The 25,752-nt window shown below is 37.0% G+C and overlaps 2 protein-coding genes across 4 annotated transcripts in view; both read right to left on the bottom strand.

Annotated features, from left to right (window-relative positions):
- The window catches only part of 5-HT2B (5-hydroxytryptamine receptor 2B), an 80,505-nt gene that overhangs the window by 23,899 nt on the left and 30,854 nt on the right, over positions 1–25,752 (bottom strand). Inside the window, exon 3 of the mRNA XM_046616463.1 lies at positions 1,678–1,910. Within this exon, the coding sequence (XP_046472419.1) occupies positions 1,678–1,910 (233 nt within the window). The remainder of the gene's footprint in view (positions 1–1,677; positions 1,911–25,752) is intronic.
- Positions 12,328–18,096, bottom strand: LOC124214256 (golgin subfamily A member 6-like protein 6). Of its 3 annotated transcripts, none has more exons than XR_011176666.1 (3): positions 17,769–18,096; positions 13,456–16,698; positions 12,328–13,106 (listed from the first exon to the last, which is right to left on the bottom strand). XR_011176666.1 is itself a non-coding variant. In XM_046616480.2 (2 exons), the coding sequence occupies exons 1-2, from the start codon at positions 17,991–17,993 to the stop codon at positions 15,550–15,552; spliced, it is 1,374 nt and encodes a 457-aa protein (XP_046472436.1). In that variant the 5' UTR covers positions 17,994–18,096; the 3' UTR covers positions 12,328–15,549. The 3 variants fall into 3 exon arrangements, 1 of the variants encoding a protein (XP_046472436.1); XR_011176667.1 differs by having other exon boundaries at positions 12,328–12,948; XM_046616480.2 differs by having other exon boundaries at positions 12,328–16,698.

The raw sequence follows: 25,752 nt of genomic DNA, 5'->3' as shown, positions 1-25,752 counted from the left end.
CAAGATCAAATTAAATTGGTGTAACGTTTTTTTTTTTTTTTTTTTTCTGTTACAAGAAAAAATAAAAAACAGTAATCCGTTTTAAGCGTTACGTTAAACGTTCTCTGATCTCGTTGCAATATTATTCAGGTCGCCATTGGTCGAAAACTATTTTTTTTGTTAGTTGGTAGTTTTCTTTTTCTTTTCTTTTTTTATTTTTTCTCTTTTTTTTTTTTACACCCTCTCCTTGAACCGCCAATGTGTATACGTGTGTAGTGCGCAATGTGTGGTCGACCAGCTAATTGGGATACGTTCGGATGAATTGATCGCTGAAATTTTGACTGACGAACGGAGAACTTGAAGCGAAACTGTACATTTTTTTTTTTCACATCCAGTCCCTCGGAAACAGCATTTAACGTTTCATTCCACTCTTTTTTTTTCGCGATTTCGCACCGCGGTTGCAAAAACGTTTTCAATTATTGTAGAAATTTTACGTACATATGCACACGCGTACACGTAAATTGAAACCTGTCATTTTCCGATGCAGGGTATTGTATGTGTGCTTTTTTTTTTATTTTTATTTCTTTTTTTTTTTATTTTTGATTCGTTCCTCTTTTCGTCTCTTTTCCTTGAATTTTTTTCAGATTATTTTATTCAACTGCTCAATTGCCTGTAAATATTGGTAGCGATTTTGAAAAGGATCTTTTTAAAAAGTTTCCCCAAAAAATTCTCAAAACTGTATTTTCTATTCCAAACATTTCATTTTTTTCCATTCTTTGTCAGCACTTACTATGTTTTTTTTTTTTTGTTAGAGTATAACATTGTTTGAACGGTCTGAAAATTCTCGAAAAATTATGTAAAAAAATGGTATTTTTCACTTGGAACATTTGTAGACCAATTGAATGATAGAGCGATTTATGTCTATTTTTTCGGCAGGTTTAATTTTTTCAATCAATTTCATAATGCAAACGGTCTAGAAATGTTTGAAGTGAAAAACGGAAGTTTTGAGAATATTTGGGGAATTTCCAGATCGTTTAAACAATGTTAAAGTTGGTAAAAAAAAGTAAAAGTACTAAAAAAAAAAAAAAAAAAAATAGAAAAAATAACCGGCCCGTTACGGGTGCAGCCTTGAAATTTTTAAAATCGAAAATAAAGCTTTTGAGAATGTAAGAAAAAAGGGCCTTTTCACAACCACTTCCAATATTTATAAATAACTGAGTAGTTGGAGAAAAAAATCTAAAAAAAATTCAGGATACCGTTTCAGAGTTGGGACAATGGCTGTAAAATTTTTTTTGAACAAATTCAAATATTGTAAAAGTCGGACGTTGGTTTGGTTTCGCATGAAATTCCGCTTATCTAGAAAGACGTTGAAATTAATTTCACGAGAAATTGCATAAAACAAAGTAAAAAAACGAAAAAAAAAAACAAAAAAAAAAAAAAACCAAATCAATAAAAACAAAAGTACATTATAAAACGTAAAGTTTGAGACGCTGATTAGGAAACGCAAATTGCTTACGAATCTTTTTTCGTTTTCGGTTATCGAAAGAGAGAGAGAGAAAAAAAAAACAAAATCGTCACTTCCAGCTCTGTCCGCATCAAATAAATAGATTTAAAAACACCTGAGATTTGCTCTGCGTTTCTGTTTCATTTTTATTTATCTTGAAACTGCGTTTATCGATTATTATCGTTTAAACTCACCTTCGAATACATGAGGCTTAGAGGAAGGCTCATAGCGATGCTGAGCAGCCATACGAATATTATTTTGAGGGTGACTCGTCGGCGCGTTTTGTTGCGTCCGAATTTCATCGGGTAACGGAGGCTCAGGTATCTGTCAACCGATATTGTGCAGAGGTGCATTATGCTCGCTGTGCAGAAAAGCACGTCGAGGCACATCCAGGCCAGACAGTAGACAGCCGGCAGTGGGAAATAACCTGAAAATTGATATTTGACCATTGTTAGACTTTTTTTTTCTTTTTTCTTTTTTCTTTTTTTTATTTTTTCATACCTATACTCATAATAATTTCGCATCGGATATATGAAATTTTAAATCAATTATCGCCGTGTTGCGTCGTTTTTTTTTTCTGTCGCATGCATTTTCTTTTTATTTTGCAACCGGTACAGCAATTTTTTGAGCCTCTTTTTTTTTATTCTTTTACTAATTCAATCATCTTTAAACGTAGTCTTGACAATCCCTTTTTAGCCGTATACGATGGTGGATAAAGTTAATCGAAAATTATTCGAAATTCGGTAAGAGTCTTACGCAAGCATTTGTGTATGAGAAAAAAAAAGAAAACTGTGCCTTAAAAATTTCCGTTAGTCAACGACGATGCGTTGTAATCTTATTTTAGGGTAAACCTAATTTTTCTTCAATTATACATTTTCCCTACAAATATATAAATCTTATCATTTGAGAATTTGACAAAAAATTTTACAATGTCAGTATCACAAATTAAACAGGTATAATAAGAATTAATAAATTTACCGCACGTAATTTATTATAATAAAACTTTTTTTTTTTTTTTCTTCGATTCTGAATTACTTTCAATTTTTGTTTTTCCCTTTCGGTTCGAACGAATGAAAGAGACAAACTGGCGAAAAAATAAATACTTACCGATTATACTTTTAGTAGGGTTAAAAAAAAAATATGGAAATACCGTTGAAAATTTAGACAGTTTTTGAACGATTTTTCTCGCCTATCAGACCTTTTTCTATCCTGCGTATCGCGAGTATAAGTTGGGTGATTCTGAATCGTAAATACCAGGTCAAATTTAAATTCAAATAGATAGAGGGGTTGAAAAAAAAAAAAGAAAAACACAAAAAACAAAAAGACCCAGAGAAGAAACAAAAAGAAAAATCGAGGGAAAAAAAAGCTTTTAAAATGTAAATCGTGTCGAACATCAATCCGAGTTGCGGATACGTGAGAGCTTTGTTGCACATTGTCTCCTTGGGGGTATGTTTCACACCCGAGTGTCGATACAAGAGACTATACGTGCCTAATTTATGCGAGACAACAACGTATCCGCCTTTCATCATCCTCGCAATTTCTCCTTGTCTATATTTTGAGGGTATTTTTGCGAATGTGAGTGGAAGAAAAAAAGGTGAAACAAAAATGGTGGATGAAAAAAAAAAAAAAAAAAAATAGGGGTCGGAGAGAAGGGAAAGAGGACGTTAATCCCTCGCGGAAAGGCGTGACAAAAAAGAAGCCAAACCTTGGTGAGAAAAAAATGAAACGTACGGCTCTAACCTGAAATTAAAATGCCTCACTTTCGACCCTCGTGATGTTTATCTTTAGCTCACCTTCAGCTCTCATTTTTTACCTCATAACTTAACAGCCCTTCATATATTTTTTTTTTTTTCTTTTTCCTTCTTGACCTCGTCCTCAGTTGTGGTTATTTTTCAACACCTCGTACAGCGACGCTTTTAAACCCTCTGCAACGTAATCGCGTCTACCTGACGTACGCGTAATAAATTATACACTGAGAAAAAATTTCATTTGTTACAGTAAGTAGAAAAATTCAGTAAAACAGGTATCGTTGAGCTTTTTATCCGACAATTTTTGTGAAAGTCAAAACTTGAAACACCTTTTCGGAATTCCGCGTGATGTGCGCGTGGATCTAAGAAGCCCGACACATTAAATGTTGAAAGTTTACGTGACTCGGGGTTAAAAGGGTGAACCTTGTCTCGTCCGCTTACGCTCCTGGAGTTGAAGATGTTTTAGACCGTACAGTCAGCCGAAAAAGCTTTGAAACGAAACATAATATCGAAGAGAAATAATTGTTGATAAAATTATGAACCAGGATTCGAGTCGAGCGAGTTGAATCGCATCGAAAATAGATTGATTCGATATTGAATTGGCTGGATTCTTCATTTGCATGGAAACTTGAGCGACAAAATTTTGGTCAATTACAGAGATAATGGATCCAAAAAAAGAGAAAATCTTTTCTACAACTTGAGAAATTTCAAAGCTTTTTCAACGGACTGTACCTGTACCTACACTGATTACACGATGCTTAAAAGTTTTTGGATGGAGATGGTCTAACTTTGATCAGTGTTTCAAATTAACCCTTTTAGTCATAGTGATAAGTATTCTTACCATCTATTTTATATCGACTTTTCGTATACTTTGAGAACTTTTCGATATATTTCTTTGCGGTTTCTTTTCTATTTCTGATATTACAATAATAGGTTTTCAATACTCGAGGTTAATTGTTGCGATATAATGTAAATTATTATTGTTAGAAACAAATTGATTTAACATCTCTCTACATATACACATGTTTTACTCAAATCACAAGTTCTCAGGATCGCTGATTACGAAAATTTGAAATTCGATCAAATCCGGAAAAAAAAAACTCTGTTCACGGGTTTTCGGGGTCGTTGATTACGAAAGTGAAATCAGATTTTGAAAATTCAGTATAGCGAGTCCAATCAGCGTCCCTGAAAACCTTCGCACGAGAGTTTTTTTGATCGTATTTGAATAAATTTGAAATTTTCGTCAAGCCATATTGGATCCATAATCTTGAATTTTTGAAATCTGATTTCAGACTCATAATCAGCGACTCCTTGTTATGATAATTGACTCGGCTCAATAACGTGTGACTCAATGGGTTAAAAGAGAAAGTGCTCGTGACGGCAATTTCAAGGATTGCTCGTGGAAAGCGGCGGAATCTACTTAATCACCTTTTTCTTAGAATTTAAATTACCACGTTCCCAAGGCACGCTCCTTAACAACTTCGAACTTTTTTTTTTTTTTTTTTCACGGAACCGCGAATAAGGCATGATTTCACCACGGAATTACAGGCTCGAAGATTCTGCGCTCATACAGCAAAGAAAACGAGATTCGTTTTCTTTTCATTCTCCTCTCTTATCCCTAAACTCTTCGCTTTTCCGTTGTCGGACCTTTTTTTCTTTTTTTTTTTCTTTCTTTGTCTTTCTTTCTCACTCACTCGTCAATTCTCTCGAATCCCGAAATACGAAGTGCTTTTACGAAAATTTATTCACAATAACCAATCGACGAGCTATTTTCGACATAAATTCTTCTTTTGCAATTCACAGATTTTTTCGAAACAAAAAACGAAAAAACTGCCACCAATTTGATACGACTCGACCATTTTCTACGATTAATTTAAATGCATAATCGTTCAATTTTTAATGCAGGTATAGAGAATCGTGTAGCAAACATTTTTTTTTACAACATTACCGACAGATTTTCTACAACTAAATGTATTGATTGAAATTTAGGCATCTCGTACGTTTCTTTTTTTTGTTTTTTTCCTCTTTTTTCTAAATTCTTCAACTTCAGTAATTGACGAACACAAATTTTGCAGCGATGGTTTTTTTTTTTTTTTGACAAGTAAACAACCGTTTGTTCAATAATTCTCGCGATATGTAATTCAGGGTTTAACTTGCGGTCTGCAAAACCGCGCGATAACCAATCTCTGGGAAAGCCGCAAACGGAAACAAAGCGTGAACTTAATATCCGGCTCACATGTGCTTGGCTACAATTCAAAGCCCTCGTTCTCCGCATCCCTCGATAATACGGGTGGCTAATCTACCGATTGTGGCGCGAAAATACAATTTAAACATAGATACGGCAACCGCACGATCTTGGCGATATAGAGTTTTGTTGCCAGCGATTTTTTCGATAACGATTTGAAATTCGTATTGGTGAAAATATGATTTAGAGAAACTTCGAATTGCTTAAACAAGATTTGCTCACTTTGATTCACGTGGATTCTTCTCAGTGCAAGATTATTTATCTCATTAGTTGAGAACTTCTTTTTACTCGCTATTTTCCAATCGCCAGAATTAAAAATGAATTGTTGAATTGTAAAAATCGTGAAATGAAAATTTTGAAAGCTCTTCGAAACTTTGTCAGTTTTCTGAAAATATTGGGATTCTGAAACTTTGAACAACAGGAGACACGTTTCTTGCAAATTTTCAAGCGGTAAAGTTGAGTTAAAAATATCTCCGGTTCTAAATTTATTTTTCCGCTGCCTGGTAAATAAGGGGCAAAAGGTGAACGTTAATGATTGTTACGTCGGATGTCCATTAGGGCAGGTGGAATTAGGTAACGCGGTAATTAGCGGCTAATACGAGGGTTGAAGTTACGCCTAATATGTAAGGTATTATACACGATCATGAATATAAACGAGTGAAAATAGCATTGATAAAATACGAAAAAACCCGCAAAACTCGAGCTGCAAAGAGAGAAAAAGAAAAAAAAAAAAAAAAGAACGGGGCTAATTTCAAAGCGGAAAATTTCTCGTATATTCCACGGAGTTAAAGCCGGAATGATAATACGTAGGATGAACGAATATAAAAGAAACGGATGAACGCTCGTCTCGCCGATCGAAAAGAACGGTAATTGAGGTACGTTTATCCAGCATGTTCCATTCGGAATGAAAAATCCTTTCACCTCAATATTCCGCTAGGACGAGTCTTTTCAATCAGGAATCGTGTAATTATTGGAATAATTCATGTCCATTTTTTTTCTTCACAGTCCGAGGTACAATAATCGTGAGTTGAGATTTTTTTTAAATCGGTTTTATCCTCGAATCCGAATATAAGTTCTCCTGGTCTTTTTTCGAAAATAAAATGTGATCGTCGTTTGTATTAAATCAAATTTTACGAAGGCCAGTTTTCTCACCGTTCGTCACTTTTTGTAACTTCAAAAAATGGTCACTCGAGTCACTTTTTCGGTCACAATTTAGTTACGCGCGTTAAAAATTTGGCTGGACAATTTCTTCTGCACGTGAATATCCACTAGACGAGATTTTTTTTTTTTATCAAGTATCGTAACATTTTTAGCGAACAAATCAACTTCAGGTTGATTTCGAAAAATCAATTGCGATCACACTGTTCTGTAACAAAAAGTTCCGATCGAAAGGACATTAGGTTTATAAATCATAGTTATTGTTCACTTGTCGTTCATTTGCTAAATATCGCGTACAGTGATAGATTTTTTTAACGCGGAAAAAGACGCGAAAAACAAGGAAAACCCGTATACAACGATATAGTTGAAAATAGGATTATTTCCGACGAGTTTTTTCGTTTCTTTGATGCGCAATAATTAATTCTGTACAGTCACTTTGGAGTCACTTTCATTAAGTCTTAAAGTCAATATTGTCACTTCTTTGAGACGACTTGACGGCCACCAGCCCTGAATTATTAATTTCCATCTCGTCAAAAACATTCATCAATTTTTTCAAAACCTTTATCACAAATTGAAAAAAAAAAGCATTCCTAGATCAATTCTAACCGTGTACATTGAACGTATATAAAAAAAATGTCGTGTTTTTGTAACTCCAAATGTTCTTTGTAACACAATATTTTGTAGAAATTCAATTTTATCGTATCAAAGGAAAAAGAGAAACAAAAAGAAAGAAACAAACGAACAGCAACGATAACTTGTTTAGTTATAAAGGCGCAATAATAAGATTTGAGATTTACTTTTCAAGCGCCCGCAGCTGAGTCGTAGCGGTTTTAAGATAGAAAAAATTTCTCGAGTTTCTTTTCGTAATTTCCCGAGCCGCACAGACAGCAACTTTTAATAACCGCCTTCTCTGCACTCGATGCGGTCTGTGCTCGTTTCCCCTTTGTGTGTTCCTGCAGGCTTTAAAGCGCTAATTAGAATGCTCACCGTAAAGAAGGGGGAGCGAAAGCTTGGCTTAAAATGTCGAGGCGTAACCGTAACACCCCGTATGAATTATACACGTAAATCGCGTAGGTATGCCGTTGGTATTTAAGTCATCCGACCCTTAGGAATACCGTCGGATGTGATCTAATCTCTCTTGACACGAATCCGACATTGATTGCATATGTGGTAAAAATTAATCAGGCCAAGCGAACTTCGAGTAACACGAGGAACGTTTTTTCACTCCTATTTGCTATCGTAATTTGGGTGGCATATAACGATAAAGATTTTTTGAACGGCTTTGGGTGGAGGAAAATGTGTAGAAAATTCAGAAAGTAAAACTGAAAAAGCGAAAATCTGATTAGTAGTAAGTTCGAAATGTGGAAAGGACAAAGTCTAGAAAGCCAAAGTATAGAATCGTTATGACGAGACTTCGATTTTTCTGCATTTTGAAATACCATCAAATACATTTTCGTATCTGACTAAGAAACGAATATATTTCTTATCCGTGCTGACGATTTTATATTCTGACTTTCCAGACTAGAGACGTTCTTAAAAAAAGGTGAAAAATATTCCTTGAATATATTCCTTATCTTGACAATTCTTTATTTCTGACTTGTCCAAGGAAACGTCAAACATATTCCTCACTTATCTCGACGATTCTACATTCCGACATTCTAGGCTCTGCCTTTTTCCACAATCAGGCTTTTTTATACTTCACCTTTCGACAATTTAAAAACTCTACGAATCAGGTATAGAAATATTTAATCATCCAGACCGCGATTCCCGTTCATCCTTAAATCCGTGAATGTTACTCGAAGTGACAAATCGAGGTGCATGAATTTCATCACCGAATGGTCAAGCCCCAAGGCAAAGAGCAGCTGTTTGTAAATTGGCTTTGACTTTCCTCTTGAAGCAATAATTTCTCCCCGTTTCAGATTTAGGTGAAATTGGCGGGGACAGACTTTGCTGTATACTGTCATTAATATCGAGCCGAAACTCCGGCAGACTTTCCGTCAGTCCTCCGAAAGCTCGTAGCCAAATTTTACCCACACGTGCTTTTCTTATTAAGCATATTCGATAATTATTGGTTCCTCAATTCCTCGACTATAATTCGAAGACGTAGATTTTCGGATACGAAAATTGTTTAAACTCTTGTCTATAATACCGCAAGTTTGTTTGTTGCTCCTCAAAATTACGATATAAATTTTTTTTTTTTTTTTTCATCCAAAATCATTTTATCCTACATTCTAGGGTGTTTTCGCTTACGATGACTCGGCCAACTAATTATGCTTTGAGAAAAAAAAAAAAAAGAAAAAAACTTATATCGTATACATGTATATATTTTTGGCAAGAGAAATGTTTTATGCGACGACGAGATGTGTTTTTTTTCTTCTTCTTCTTTTAATTTTGCTATATACTTCCGCTACTTTTACAACCCCCGAGCTTTTCCTCGCGCAAACTCACGAGGCCCTGCGTTTTGACTACCCGGCACAGTTTATATCGTTACTTTCAATTACGATTTGCATAATTCCAAGTCCCTAGGGAAAACCGGCAGAGGGTTGTCTTTCTATATCAGCCTCGAAGCCACTTTTCCACCACTCTTCAAACTCGATTATACCTACCAAGCAATTAGAAATAATTTCAATCCATTTTCCGCCTCCTTTAAACTCGCGAATAATAAACAATAATTATCACCTCCTCGGCGACGATTTTCTAAACTCCGCGATTTCCTTTATATAAAAAAAAAAAAAAAAAAAAATCACAATTTCTTATTCGAAATGTTTTTCAATAGAGTTGATTGCGATGAAAAAAAAGCTCAACCGGAGGACGAAATTCGACCAAATTTAAAAGAACAAAAAAAAAAAAAAGCAATACCAAGTCAAAGATTCAAACTTCATTCAAGATCGCGTACATATATATGTATATATATATATATATATTCCAACCGGAAATGGCGCGCATCTCTGGGACCGACTCGAGTGAGTTTTCATCGAGATTGACAATCGTTCACGACTCTTACCAAGGCTTTTGCGGTGTTGTTGGCGCTTCCAGAGATCTACCGAATGGCGGTTTCCTCCGGCGTTGACGAGGGTCTTTGGGTCAAAAGTGACCATCCTTAACGAGTCTTCGGGGCTCGTCGTTCCTCTCTAGTTAAAAAGACTTCACGACTTCAAATTTAATGCTTTCAAAGTACTCTCGCTCTGCGGATATCCTCCCCCCCCCCCCCCCCCCCCCCCTCCCCCGCTTTGTGCGAAACGGTTTCTCACACTCGATTTATCGATCACTTACTTGATCTCCTTCGGTTTTGTCGACCAGTTTCGTAACCTTAAATTACGACAAAGTGCCACGATTAGAACCATGAGAATTGGTCCTATTCCAACCTCTGTTTTTTAGCATCAATCCTGTCATGGTCATCCGATTGGAAGTCATTGAGAACTGTTAAGTAAATTAAGACGATCATTGAAAGCAAAGAATTTGCAATTATTCTGAACTCTATCTATTCTGTGCGACGATTTTTTTAATTTGTCACGTTGGATCAAAGTTTTCGGATACTACTCTGTTTCGATTTTTTGGATAACTCGAAGAGATGAAATCTCGTGGTTCAAAAAGGCATCTTCCGGATACGTAAAAATATCTTTACGATGTAGAAAAAAAATCTGTCACAAGACATTTTTCAATCGTATGTTTGCCGACTTTTTGTTTTGGTATCGTTTTCATTGTTTTTAACGTAGTTTTGTCTACTTGTGAAAACCGCAGTAACAATATCTTGCACATAATATCGCACAAGTTAATCTGCATTCGTAACCTGCAGTTGTCGTTTGTTCAGATAAAAATTTTACACAAATCATAGACAATTTATGCTCGGTCTTCTTTATATTATGAAATATACTGTGACATTTATGTTACCGTAAGTTGTTACGCATAATAATTGCAGCTGGCGAATTTGGGTTGGTTGGAAAAATGAAAAATCCTTTACATCACCAACGAAAACATTATTTCCATAAATTGCATCGGGTAATCTTTATTTTGCAATTCCTCTTATCGAGACTTTTTGATCGTAAACGAACCCGTTGAATTTATGGTTGTTGTATGTTTTGTTTTTTGTTCTATTTGTGTTTAATTTTTATTTGACAAGTTTCATCGATCCGTTGTAAGATGAGAAATTTTCTACAAATGACGGTGAGACGGAAATTCAATTACATATGTATACAAAAAAACGTTCACACATTGCGTATTCGTACAATCGATATCGTATTCCAACAATGCTTCCGATGATTTACCGCACTTATTTTTTTCTTCTTTCCGATCGTGAGAAATTATTTAAGCGAAGTAACTTCAACGCCAATCGTTGTCGCGTCGTCAGGTGTTTCGGTTGTCGAATACCTGCCGTTTCTCAGTTCATTCTCTCCGCGTGCCAATTTCTCTTGTACCCGTCGATAACACTTCATGATTTCCTGCGGAATTTCGATTGGTTATTAAAAAAAAAAAAAAAAAAAAAAAAAAAATGAATTTAAAATTTTGTATGAAAAATAAAATTGAATTTCGACCGTCGAAATTTTCTTACCGCTTCCAAAACCGGGTCTTCGACGAAGTCATAAACCTTCGGACAGCGGTCCGAGACTCCGTCATCGGTCCACGATGATCTCTTTTCGCGAATCGGTGAGACGTTCGAATCGTCGAGTTTAAAATCCGCCGGAAATCCGCAGGCAATGCTTGCCAATAAGCCGGTTATTATCAATCCCGATTTCCACAGCATGGTGGCTTCTAGATTTTTACACAGTCGGATCGATACTGACTCTCCGTTCCAGTCGGTCTTCTAATTATACCGACGCCTCTTTCATCTTTCGTCAAAGTTCATCGAAATTCGCGGAATAAAAATAAAACGAACGGTGTACGTGTGAAAGTCGCGATTCGTCGCGTGAAGATAATCGAGGTGAACCTTTGGCCTTTGCGCCGTGATATTAATTTTGATTGACGTCGCGTTGATCATGTTTTTAGCCACGCAATCCGAGATGTTCACAGAGTACAGTGGAAAAAAATCATGCTATATGTTGCGATCTATAGAATGATTTAATATTTTTATAAAGAATTTCCTACGTCTATGAATAGGTGTAAAAAAATATTGTTGTCAAGAAAATTTGTTATTTTACAAAATAGGAAAAAATATTGTATTTCCTTGACAAGTGTGAAATTTTCGGTTTGAAAATATTTTTTCACGGCTATCGGTAAACGTAAAAATAATTTCTAATAACAACATGTCACATTTTTCTGACGAACAAATTTTAGTGGATATTGCTAATCGTGTTTATATTTTTGTCAGTTTTAATTTGTCGAACTGGTGCTTTGTTGTTCGTAATAATCGGCGAGTCACATGAAATGTAACAAAAGTCTTGCAGCAAAATTTTGCTTCGTTGAAATTACCGATCGTGTTAAAATTCATCGAAAGCCAGCTGTGAGGTTTCAAAAAATCTGGTTCGAGTGAATTATTTATAATCGAATGAAACACTCATCGAGTATCGATCAAGTTTTGCGCGGGAAATTTTTCGAGCGCATTAATTAGTCGCAATATATATTTTCATGTTATTTCAAACTTTATACTAGACAAAGAATACGGCAAATGTAATATTGTAATATTATCCGGATTCAGCGGTAAATTCTTAATCGAATTGTGACATTTAATTAGGTTGATAATATCAATCGAATGAAAATTGGTAAAATTTTTTCTTGATTTATTACTAGCAGTATTGTTATTGAAAATACAATGGATATCTCGTGATAACGTTTGTATTTTTAACCGCATATATTTGTGAACGTCGAAAAAAAACGTTGATATTTATATCGCATCGGACGTGATTCGTCACTCTTCCATAGGTCATCTCCTTACTTTTGACCAAAGCTGATTAGAAAATGCAAGAAAATAAATTCACGGATCATTGCCAGTTTTACGTTAATTACTCAAGATCATTTGAGTTTGACGTATTATTTTATTCCACATGTCGGTAGCTTAGGGAAAAATGATTCGGTCTTTTGTCTTCTTTGTTCGTCTCTTCAAGCGGATTCGAAATTAACGTATCTCCAAAAAATGGGAGATTCAATTGCAATTTCAATACATTCGCTTGTAAGTTGAATGAAAAAAATATTTCGTACATTTAAAATTTCTTTTATTACCCCAGTGCGTGATAATGCTAAGAATACGAATCGGATCTGCGTGTAGTATTGCTGATCAGTTGCTGATTTAACGAAAAATGCGAATTGCATGCCTCTGTTAGTAAATCTCCAACTCTTACTTGGTCTTTGGATTTTGATGAGTGTTGCTTTCATAGCACAACCTGAAGAAAATTACTAACATTACCAAATCGATGTCTTTCGAAGTGTCGAATTTTTTCGAGAAACTGATCGATGGCTCGTCGTTTCCGACCTCACGCAATGTATTTAAAAACAACATGCATATCATGCGAATCGGCCCTGGTTCACGTAAAGGCTTTCTCTGCGAGAGAAAGCGAACATTTTTCAGAATCAGCTTCGAGTCCGCAGAATTGACATTACGAATAGGGATATTCGATAGAAATTCATTTGACCATGAACAAATGACAAGTTTTTCGAATGTTGCATCAATTTATTCAAAATCACGGCGCGATACTATTTCCAAGTAAAATGAGCGAACAATTACCAACCCGAAAGACTCTCCAAAGATGTGTTACAGGGTGTCTCAATTTTCAAACTCAACAATACGCGGCATTTGATTCACAAATCGAGACAATCTGGACTTGTTGGCAGAATTTTTTATTTTATTTTTTTTGCAATCTCGTTATTAAACAACGTCTGAAATTTCTTACGATGAATTACTTCGGATCTGTCCTTTCGTCCTGGACTGGAACGGACTCCCCGGAACTCTTGGGGCGTTCAAATCCGTCGCTTGACCCTTCCAGACGTTGACTATCGGCATCCGGCGACATCTCGAAGGCATCCTTCCACAGATTTTAACCTCCCGACGCATGCCGACGAACCGCAAAATTTCCCTCCTTGACGGGGAATGATCGTCTTCGGGTTCCTGGGAAGGTCGAGGCGATCCGCAGGCGGCACACCCACCAGCAGGACGAGGATCAGAACGACTTTGCACATGCTTAGGTTCGTTGGTTTCGACCGACGATCAAGCTCTGCCGTGGTTTTCGGTTACGGCGGTCCTAATTATTGCCGCAGTCCTCCGAGAGTGACGGGAGTCGGTATTGGAGAGGGAAATGTGTCAGCGATATGTGAGGTCAAAGGTCAATATCAAACCTAGATAACCAACGATTATCGCAGATAAACATTCGAAAGTATCCCTGATTTACCGAACGCGAACGACACGTTTGTGTGAGAACTGACAGTGACTTCTTGGACCGTCGGTTACTCCCTGAAAGTTCAACAGTCTCTTTATCGGAGTGGCCGCAGTCCGTTCCCGGAATTTCCCGCCGCGAGTTTTCCTCGTCAAGTCTTGTGTTTAATATTTACCTTAACAGTAGCGAGAAATGCGTTGTACGAGGAAATGGCGTCAGCGTCGTCTTTGACCCAACGAATGTAACTTCGGCGAATCGTCGATTGATATTTGACTTCGTATCAATACTATTTATACTATAGAAATTGTACGAGAAGATTTTCAAAATCAACATCAACAATCACATCACAAAAAAAGATGTAAAAATATTCGGATTTTGGTAGAAATTCTTGGGCGTAAGTTTTTTTTTTCTCACCGATAACGGATCCGAGGTCAGAATTCCAAAATTTGTAACGGTTGATCGATTACAGTGGTTGAGAAATAAACAAAAATCACGAAACTGAATTTTTATTTCGAACTTCGAATCGGATATTAATATTTTTTTTTCCGTCAACCTGGAATCTGCGGCGTGAAAACGGGAAATTCCAGACGGCTAGTCTAGAGCCGCTTTTTCTTTTACGGTGCAGTTATTCTCAACTCTCCCTTCATATCTCACCACAAAACGTATCGGATCGGCTTTTCAGTCAGGATATTTCGATTCGATATCGGAATCACAGTCGGACCTTTTTCAACTCATCGTCGATGATATTCTAGAGGTTCGAAAATGTACGGATTCGTTGAAATTAGAAAAGGTGATTTTCAAACGCAACCGATACTTTGCTCTCATGTCACGAAAGGCGATGAGAAGTAAAAATACAGTACGAGTAACCGTAATGAAAAAGTGAAAAGCTCCGGGTACTAGATTTTTTTTATTACGGTTACGTAACTCAATTCTATTCTTTCATCAATTTATTCAAAATCACGGCTCGATACGATTCCTAAGTAAAATGAGCGAACAATTACCAACCCGAAAAGACTCTCCAAAGATGTGTTACAGGGTGTCTCGCTGTCAGGGAAATCAAGAGAACCAAGAATTGTCAGAGAATTTGCACGTATCCGAAGAAACCGGGAAATGTCAGGAAATTCGGGCGTGTATCTTGGAACTTTTGTAATTTCTTCCTCACCGGTGTACGATTCTTCGAAATTTAGAAAATTCCTCTCCGTGATGCAGTCGAGGGAGTTTCGTGTGAAAACGGTACGAGTGAAAAAAAAAAAATATGGTTTTTGGAGGCATGTTAAGAATTGATAGATTGATTTTATGCACGACGTCAAATTTACGAAAAATATAAACGAGTACTAGAAACAGTCAATAATCTCAGATTGTCGTTCTCACCCTCACGTTTCGTTGGTTTTTGAAAATTTGAGTGTTCATTGGTTGTTTTTTTTTTCTCATTGAGTCTAAGAAAAATTTTACCGAAAGAAAAATTGGTCTATCTTAACTTGCAATGATGTCTGATCCAATGTCTAATTTTTAATAAGAAATTAGGTTGAAACGAGTCCTGGGAAAATGTCTATTCGCGTTTGGAAAACCGGGTAATGTCAGGGAATTTGACAAGTCACCGAGGTTAGAAATTTGCTAAGAATGAGAAATCCTTCTACATCCTTGATAGAACTTGATGCATTCCTGGGTTTCTCCTTGCAGCGTCCGAACTTGTTCAGTGTACTCGTTTATAAGCCTTGCGTGTTGTCGCAGTTCGCTTTCCATGTTTTCCCGCATCAAATTTTCCGCACGCGTCCAATTTTCCCGCTCCTTCTCATATTCCACCCGCTTCCGCGCCAACTCTTGCTCCGTCTTTTCCAACTTTTCCTCAATCATCCGAGTCGCCTTGACATGATCTTGTTCCATCTGTTCCCGTTTCCGTTGTTCCATCTTCTTGGTTTCTTTCAGCGCTTGATCGGTACGTTGCCTCTCTTCCCGTTTCTCTTCTTCGTATTTATTACTCCGCTGTTCCAATCTTTGCTCAGCTTGCGACAGCAACTTTTGCTTCCTATCCAATTCCGCAATTTTTGATTCAATTACGAGCGACATTCTGTTTTGTAGCTGCTGATTTTCCCGCTCCGCTATCATTTTATTCCTTTCCAATTCTTCCTCCGCGCGTCTGTGTTCTTCCTCTATCCTCATCCGGCATTCCTCTTTCTGTAACGACAACTGCTCCTGAGCCTGATTCAACGATTCCTGTGTCTTGTTCAATTCCGTATTCTTGAATAGAATCACTCGAGCATGATCCGTTTTCAGCTGCTCACGTTGCTGCCGTTCTTGCTCCACTGTGTCCAGTAGAATCCTCTCTTCGCGTTCCCGGTCTTTTTTTTCCTTCTCTTGTTCAACCCTCTGTAGCAAAAGTTTATCCTCTGCTTTTTGCAACTTGTCTTCCAGCGATTCAATTTCATCATCGTACTCTCTCTTCGGTCTTTTACGTTTCTGTTTCGCCTCTCGTTCCTTTTCCCTTTTTTGACGCACTCTCTGCTCGATGCGACTCTCATCCGCTGTTCCGTTTCCTTCACCATTTCGACGATCCCCGACGATTTCCTCCCGCAAATCTTTCCGCTTCTCAATCTGCTCCAGCTTTCGCTCCATCGAGTCAAACTGTTCTTCTGCCCACTTTCTGTATTTCAAGTATTGCTCCTCTTGCGCGTTAATTTGTCGCTCCGTCCACGTTTTGTACATTTCAAGCTCATGCTTAGATTCTTCCTTCGTTTGGTTCGCCTCCTTTGCTCTTTGAGATTTCTGTAATTTACATAACAATTTTATATTCATCGCAGCGGTATATTTTGACAGTAAATTTCATCGAGGACATTGTCTTTACGCCGTTGACTCTAGAAATTGAATTATGCTCCAAACGCGAATGCGTTTCTTTCATGTTTGTACGCATTATTCTTTCTGTACAGCGTGAGTAGCTAAAATTCCAGAGCAATAGCAGTTGTTTTGCAAGGACGCCCAATCTTCAATATACTTACTTGCCACACTGGGGTCTAAAGGACTCCGGCCCTGTTTCATCGTTAAGGCTTGAATAAATTAAAATATGTCGATAAGAACACATAGTTTATATTTTCACAAAATTTTCCATTTCATTTCTCGGAATGAATACCTTTTTCAAGAAGCCACTCGACTACTATCTTTATTCTTATAGTGATACATCGGTAGAGGACTCAGCTAGAATTTTAGCCCTTAATATTGATTAAATAAGCAAAGTATGATATTTTTTTTTTTTTTTATAAAAAAATTATCAATCTTCCATATTTTTACTGTACTTAAGTTTTACATTTTGACTGTATAACTTACATAATCCTTTAAAGTAAGCTTTGAATAAATAGTTTTTTGTTTTTTCTTGTAACGTTTTTTTGTCACTGCGGTCCGAATGTGATTCTACGTAAGTGTGGCAAGTAAGGGTTAAAGTTCATACATCGCGATGACCTGTCATCTGAACTCACGACGCGACGGTTTGTCAATCAGTCAAAACAACTGCCTTTGCTCTAGAATTTTAGCACATGCGCATTAGACCGTTTAAACCGTTAATTGCTCACTCTGTGTAATAAAAGTCAAGTTATTATTTGCTTTTAGTTATTTTAAGCACGCGATTTATTCGGTCGAACATACAAACCGAAATGTGAAAAGAAGAGGAGTTCACCAATAAGAAAATACTTTCTTCAAAGTTCTCAACTGTTCGATTAACGTAAATTTATAATTCCCCTTCCGAGACAGGAGGAAAAATTTATAAATGACGTTAAATTGTACGTGTGGTAAATTACTTGATATTGACAGACACCTTCCGACACGTTATTATCAGCTTTGCTTACCTTATTTTCAACACTGAGTTTCGCGAAGATGGCCCGATCTGATTCACTTAAAACCGGCAACGTGTCAATTGGAATTCCAAGACTTTCAGATAACTTTTTGAATTCAAGTTCCGAAATTTCCGGAAGGATTTCCGTAACGTTATTATCCTGGACATAATCCTTGGCCGGTAATCCACAAACCGCATTCACCAACAGTCCAACAACTATCACTGCCGATCGACACATTTCTTAATCGCGCGAATCTTTCGACTACACTGAATGAACACTCCCGTTATGATGGGCGCTTATGCAAGACAAGTCAATCATGGCGTCAATGGAGTTATCTGTCAGGTTCACTAGAGCATCTCTGCCGAGCCAAGGTTGATTGTTTAATGCGATAATTAGCGACGAAGAGCGTTTGCTCCAGAAGCACACGAAGCAATGCTCGTGATTACGTCTCTCGGAATTTATCGGACGTAATCGATCAAAAAGCTCTTCAAATTGCATCAGTAGGATATAAAAATTCCCTGTGAACTCTTATAGAATTCTAAAATGTAACTTAAATCTTATTTTCAAGTGCATGTTGTAACTTCGTTAATTTATTCCCAAGCTCGTTTGTCAACCGCTGTGATTCCGACCGAATCAGCTAACACATTTCTTTCGAACACTGAGGCGGACTCTCTGCTGCAATTTGAATTTCGCCATCTTTTTTTTTTTTTTATCGAGTCATAATTTGCTTCATTCAGGGCGATTATTTGCGGTTAGAATTTCTTCTTTTTCCGAGCAACTAATTTCACACGAATCAAACACAAAGAGGCCAAAAATCCAAATAGCAGAGTCACGAAACATTTGAGGAAGTCTGCGATATCAAAATTGTAACAGTCGGATATTAAAAATTGGTAGAGCTTCTTTTTTTTATAATTTTGATAACTAATGAAATCGTAACGCGTAAAGTTGGAGTATTGATTCGAGACATTCAAAGTTACGGAATAATCTGACGAAAATTTTGTAAATAGTTGAGATTTAGAATTTTCAGTCAATTGAATATTTCCAGACATTCGGAAGCCTGAAAATTAGAATCTTTCAGACATCGAGCGAAAAAAAACTCGGGATATCACAATGAGGTAAAAGTTGGATCAACTTGGTTGTTAGGCTTCCAACTTCCAACGCGTAAAACAATTCGTTGATCAGCAAACTCGAGAAACTCAATCAAAATGTATAATATATTATTTATAGAACATTTATGGTGGTAAAAAATACAGCGGACACTGTGAGTGATCAAAGTTATAATTGGAAGGATGTGAAGAGGATGGATATGATTCTTACAGATAGGAATTATCTAACATTTCCTCATATCACAGTTGTTTAAAAAAAATATGACGATCTAACTCGAACGGAAATACAAGCTACGCGTATAAAAATCTGCTTATCTGTTACAACAGATCAAAGATGTTCGTTCGGAGAATTGTATTGTTTAATTTTACAAATTACTTACATAGTGAACGAGAACAACATTTGTTTTAAACTTAAAGATGTAACAATCAAGCTTAATAACCAATTTACCGAAAGTTTAGAGTCCGACAACTTTTATCAGACAATTAGAAACTATGAGGTAAAAGTTTTACATAACCGTTAAGTTGAATCGGTGTAATTTCAATTAGTCGCTAAAAGAAATCCGTCGCACTGTGTCTTTCATAATTAAAACGATGTTTACTACGAATAACCAACAGTTTGAAAGCGTTTACATTATGCAAAAACTATAACTGTTCGAATTTCTTATCTCGCATTTTGTTTGAACGGTGACGTGTTCGAAAAACTTGTAAAAAACGATGAAAAAAAAAATGTTTGTCTTATTTCTAATATTTGTAGAAAAAAATTTCAGAGTATAAAAAATTGTTTGTCAAAAGATTCCCTCTTAATCTCTATCCAGCTCTAACATTGCGCGATCTAAAATCTTTTCGCCTAGCGTTTTTCTTTCCGGTTCTCGGTGCACGTCGTATTCATTTGTCGGACCGTGATTACGTTCGGCTTTTAACTCGTTGACTGAATTCTGCAATTTTTTTATAACCGAGAGGAGTTCCGTCGTATCAATCGGCTCCTTGCCGCTACGAAGCTGTTCCAATTCCCACTGAGTGTTCCTCAATTTTTCCCTCGCCTCTTCAAGCTCCGCGACCGTGCTTTTCTCACTGTCTTTACATTCCGCCAGTGATATCTCGGCAAATATCTTTTCCCCCTTTGCCTCCATGTTTTTCTCCAATTCTTCATCACGGATCTTCTCGCACTCGCTCAACTTCGATTTCAATTCGTTTATATCTGCCTGTTTCCTCTTGTCCAGCTTCGACAGTTCCATCCATTTCTGCATTTCCATGGTATTGAAATTCTCAAACTCGCTTTTCGCCCTCTGAAGTTCCAGTCTCAGGTCCTGTACTTCGCCGAGAAGTTTCACCTCGTTTTTTGTGCTATTCCTCAACACCTCCTTATTTATCTTCACGGTATTCTTCAATTGCTCCATCCTGTTGTACAACCATGAAACTTCGTACACCAAACTTTTAACCTTCGGCTCAACCTTGGCTATGAAATCCTCGTTCTTATCTATGCAGACCTTCTGCATACGGTTTGAACACTCGTCGCACGCTTCCAGGTTACTGCCATCCTGGTGTTTGCAGGTCTGCGAAAAATTCACTCTTTCAATCATGTTCGAAGAACGTGTCTGGTAAAATGTAATTATGTCAAATCTGCTTGTGAATTTACGGTAAAAATATGATGTTTAAAACGCCTCTTACGAATATTATCATATTTCGATTAACGCGATAAGGGATTTTCCGAACATTTGTGCCTCGTTCGATAGTCGAAATGAAAGTCATCAAAGTCGCGTAAAAATAAACTTATAAATGTCCTCGAAATTGCGCTGTCGATACAGATGTTAGAAAAATGAATGCTTTTTTTTTTTTGTCACGAATATAAATATCAAGTGGTCTTATTATATTTAAATATCAAGCAGTCTTTACCTAAACTATGCGCAATCTTTTTACAAGAGTGCCAAAAAACATTGCATCTTATTGCAGACGACTGAATCAATCTTTTTAGATTTTCATATCCAGTAAAACTACACTCTTACTAATCGGCATTAAAACGTGCTAGTTTCCGCAAAAAGCGTCGATTACAATCTCAAGTTTTCTTCTTTCTTCTTTGTAATTTCGACGAGGAATTAGGTGAAAATAAACGGTATATTCTTACCGAGGGGAAGAATAAACCTCCGAACCAGTTGCAGCTGTGCACCTTGGTCAGTGAATCTTTCCTAACCGAGTCGCTAAAGGCTTTGCTCAAGTTCTCTGGGATCGGTTTGTCCTCCAGGATCATCTCCAGAATGTTCTCAGCTTTGGTCAAAATAGATTCGGCCGAATCAGGTGGCTGCCATAGTTCCAGGTCTTCGTCCCAAAGTGCTGAGGTCATGACGACTAAAAGTGCGAGGATCACTGCGGGTTTTATCATCTTTTCGCTGGGTCAAACTACCGGTTACTGAGGCTTCGGCTATGCCGATGCTTCTTATATCCTATCACTCCGTGGTCTGTTGTTGATTTCAAACTCTCGAAATTATTCGGTAAACAGGTTTGAGTTATCTTTTGAATATCTTCCATGTTGTACTTTCATAGCTGTTGTTAATTTTCCACCCGTCACTGTTTTCCATGTACGACGTACGACATCTTTCGATAATAAACTTGACACAAACTTTGGGTTTTATGTGCTTTAGGTTCAAGTGACAGTGAAATATTTGGACATCAATACACTATGCAAATTCCATTATCTCACTTACTTGAAAAACTATGTTGCAGCACGTTCGTTGCACTACGACCTTTAACCTCTGTCTAATTGTAAGTGATCGGAAGTGTGTTTATATTACCTGACGAGTTAATTGTCACATTTATACTACGATTCGTTTAGCCCAGGGAAAAACTGGATCAGATATCATAAAACTAACTATTCTAAACTAAACGCTATCAAACCGAGACTCGTCGGTCGGTGATAAAGTGTCTTGTGACTCGTTACGTGACAAGGAACGATTGTATTTGACATCGCTAGGGGAAAGGTCTTCTGAAAACCCAGAGATTATTTCCTCACAAATAATTCGTGTCGCGTTTGTACGTTTCCTACAAGCTTCTGTATCGTGCTATTCAGTTTCACCAACGGGTCGATCTTAAGGCGAGGGGAAATTCAAATTTTCTACAACTGTCGCGTGGTTTAAAACCGATTTTCATTTCTCAGGCTCACGTTTGCTGTAAAGTATGAATCATTCTTGTCGGAAACGATCGTCTCGATAAACTCGATTGGACTTGTTAAGTAACCATTGAAATTTTGATTTGCTTCCATTTTCAAAAAAATACACATTCAACAGTATTGATTTTCGACTGATCAACATTCTTAACACACTGAATCATACAATGGATACATATTTAGTACCAACCCACTTGGTTATATCGATGATTTGACAATCTCTGAACAAGATAAATATTTTATCTATAAATAATATATAAAAAGTTAATAATTAGATACGTGTTGTGAAATGAAAAATTTTATCGTCGGCGATTAGAGAAGGTTGAAGGATTTTTTTTTTCTTCTTTTCGCAAGCTTGAAAAACCACGGTAAAAAACTTTGTACAAAATCCGTCAGTCCCGATTTATTGATCTGTCGAAATTCTGTTCATTATTCGACAATAATGGACACAATTACACTCTGTTATTTTTTTGCTTTTGACAACATCCTTCGTTATTCCGTTTAAGCTCGAGCTTTGTCCGCGTCGAAAGTCTCCGCTGATCCACCAGCTTCTCCACCATCCCAGTATCCTCTTTTTGCAGTTCGAGGCGTTCGTAATGCGCGCGATTTCTGGTTTCCCGCTCTTTTTTCTCCCGCGCATCCCGCTCTTGCTTCAGTCGTGCCAACTTTTCTCTCACCTCGCGCAGTTCCCGCGCTTTTTCTTCCCGTCACTGTCGTTCGAACAGCGTTGATTCATTTTGCTGGCTGATACATTTAACAAATCGACTTTCCTTGCGACATTTAGATGTCTGTTTTTTACGTCCAATCCCGTGCAACCCAATTTGAAAAACTGAAATTGCTTTTCCTGTACGTAACGTGTCTTTTATTTTCCTTTTCTTCGTGAAGCGTTCAACTTTGATAACGAATAAAATGATTTACTAATCTGAAGATTCCGTTTCACGTAATCAAATAAGAGATGTACGAAACATCGACTATGCGAGGTATCTTTAACGACATTATTTCCGGTGTTTCCGGAAGTGACGTCATCTTTCTGATTTCCAAATTTATATCCCGACGCACGGATTCTCGAAGCTCTTTATCCTCGACGAAATTATTCGCGCGAGGTTGAAATCCGCAAGCTGCAATTGCCAAACCTGAGATAATCACCGTTGATTTGTACGGCGTCATGTTTCAACTGTACGAATCGTTTTTTAACTCGTCCAGCATGCGGGCAGAAAAATATCACCTGTGTTCTCCCAACCGTAGATAAGGGATTCATTACCAGAATTGCTTGCGGAAAGAGGAAGTCACTTTTCATCGATAACGGGAACTTTTTTTTTCTCATAGAATATTCAGCTTGCGAATCAAGTTTTAACCATTTTTTTCTCCGACTGTAAGCGATACGACACAAGAAATGAATGAAAGGAAAGTTCGCGAAAACTTTGCTTGCCTAAAACAATGATCGTTATTGTTATTCCTGACCATGCATCCGGTGCACAAATCACACAACGCGAATAGAATAGAAACACTTGCGTATATCACACCGGATTTTAAGAAAAGAAAACCGAGTATCTTTCAAAGTGAGAACAGTGATAGAAAAAATCGTGCGCCAAATCTGAGAGGTCAAGGGTAAAACCCAGATAGAATTGGCGTGGAATGCCCCATATACGTGTATATACTTATATAGTTAGGTATGTACGCGCATATGTTATTATACATTGTACTCCTCTGGAAACTTCCCACTTTGCGGGGGCAATTGAATTCCAACGCGCCAACATTATATACAGAGTGAATTCCTAACGACTGCATCCTCCGTCGTCTGCTGAAATTTAATTCGCACGCGCTTCAATCCGAGAGCGGATTTTTACCAAGACGATGAATTTCAACCTCAAAAAGCGTATATGTTTTGACTGTGATATTACTGGAAACTGTTTATATCGTGTGAAAACGATCTTGAAGAATTGCCAAAACGTCAGAATCGAACTTGGAATCGTAATCTGAGATGGAAATTGAGTCGAAAATTTTGTTTAATTAATCTTCTCTCATCCTCCTCACGACTTTCTGAAAAGCCGTCTTTCAAAATCGTTTAGCTCGTCCAGGAGAATAGATTCTCTGAATTTTTTAAACGCGAAAGTTTTGCGAAAATCAGTCGATGCGTTTGGAGTTTATCAACGTTTTAAATTGACTCGGTTTTCCTTTTTTTTTTTTTGGCACACCCTGTATACGTCGTGTATAAATATACATGCACGCGAATCACGTTGAAGAAAACAAACATTGTCACCGTTTGTATATATTCCGTTTATAATAAAAGGAAAAACACGTTTTAAAAGCAGGAAAGGTAATCTTTGACCAGACCATTCCAAACTATCGATACATGCCTTTTTGATTCCGTGATATACAAATAGCAAGTATATGTATCCTTCCTAAGAAATGATTAGAATCGTGTCAATCGTAAGATATGATTTGAAATGTTGTAAAGATTTTGTTATAAAATTTCTGACATGTTTCAATTCTTGATAAAGCTAATTTGAAATTGCGTTGAACATTTGTGTAAACGGTCTAGTTCGTTTTGATCTCTCGTTTTTTTTTCTTTTTTCGTTTGAAATCTCTGAAACCGCGTTAAATCTTCGCGGTTCTGAAAACTCGAAACCAGACGACGGTGAGAAATGAAAACGATGAAGAAAGTGAGAGAAAAAGAAGAAGAAATCTGAACGAGTGGTGTTAACCCTCGACGCGATCTAATTTCGTCTTGAAAAACCGCGAAACTTTCTTATATACGGCGAAAAAAAAGGAATAAAGAGAGAAGAAAAAAAAAAAAAACAAAAAAACAAAAAAAAAAAAAGAAACGAAAAGAAAAGTAGTAGTAAGAGAAATTCGTTCCAACCTTAGCTCTCGTCGACTTTGCGAAGCTTTCGGTATTCAGCAACTTTTTTTTCCCCCCTTCTTACTCGCTCCTCTTTTCTTTCGATTTTTCTTTGAAAAAAAAAAGATGGGAATCCACCTTGGACGAAGAGACGGCCCTCAGAAGCGAATTCGTGACTCGCCTCTGAGCTCAATACATAATGGACTGACTCCTTGTGGTCTCGGATATTTTTACGTTACTAGTGGTTGAGGATGAATGGCCTTGGCGTCTGAATGAAAAGTTTCGGAGAAGAGGGAAAAACCGTTGATTAAATCACTGGCAGTGTTATTAGTGCCGATGATTATTAATAATAATGAAACAGCAATATTCGAACCACGCCGTATAAAATAAGAACAATCTGAGAAAAAACGTTTGGAATTATTAAATTCTTGCCTTTTTTTTCCCCCGTCAGATTCAAATGATATTTGGTACAATTTTCTCGCTGATTAGTCCTCCAAAAATTGTCTGCAAAAACGTTCGTTAAATCTTGGATCGCCTCTCTAGAGATGAACAAAATGAGCCGAAAACCGTTAAAATTGGATAAAAAGAAAGAAAAACAACAACAAAGTCTGGTATTATCAAATATTTGTTCAAACTAATGATGTCTTAGCTTGGTGTCATTGTAACTTTTTCAGATTCATTTTCAATCACGTACCAAGAATGTTGTTATATTTGTGTTCACGATCATCGGTGTAAAAAAAACTTTGCCGTAGCCCTTGAGCAGTTTTTTTTTTTTTTTTTTTTTTTTTTTTTTTTTTAAATTGAACAAACAACTTCTTTATGAAATACAAACATTCCGTTGGCATTCTTTTCGCCTGTGAAACCATTTCTTCGTTTCTTTGATATATACCT

Source organism: Neodiprion pinetum, chromosome 3 (assembly GCF_021155775.2).
Source record: "Neodiprion pinetum isolate iyNeoPine1 chromosome 3, iyNeoPine1.2, whole genome shotgun sequence".
Classification (NCBI taxonomy): domain Eukaryota; kingdom Metazoa; phylum Arthropoda; class Insecta; order Hymenoptera; family Diprionidae; genus Neodiprion; species Neodiprion pinetum.
Note: the sequence above shows the minus strand (reverse complement) of the source record. Positions and strands in the feature narration are given on the sequence as shown.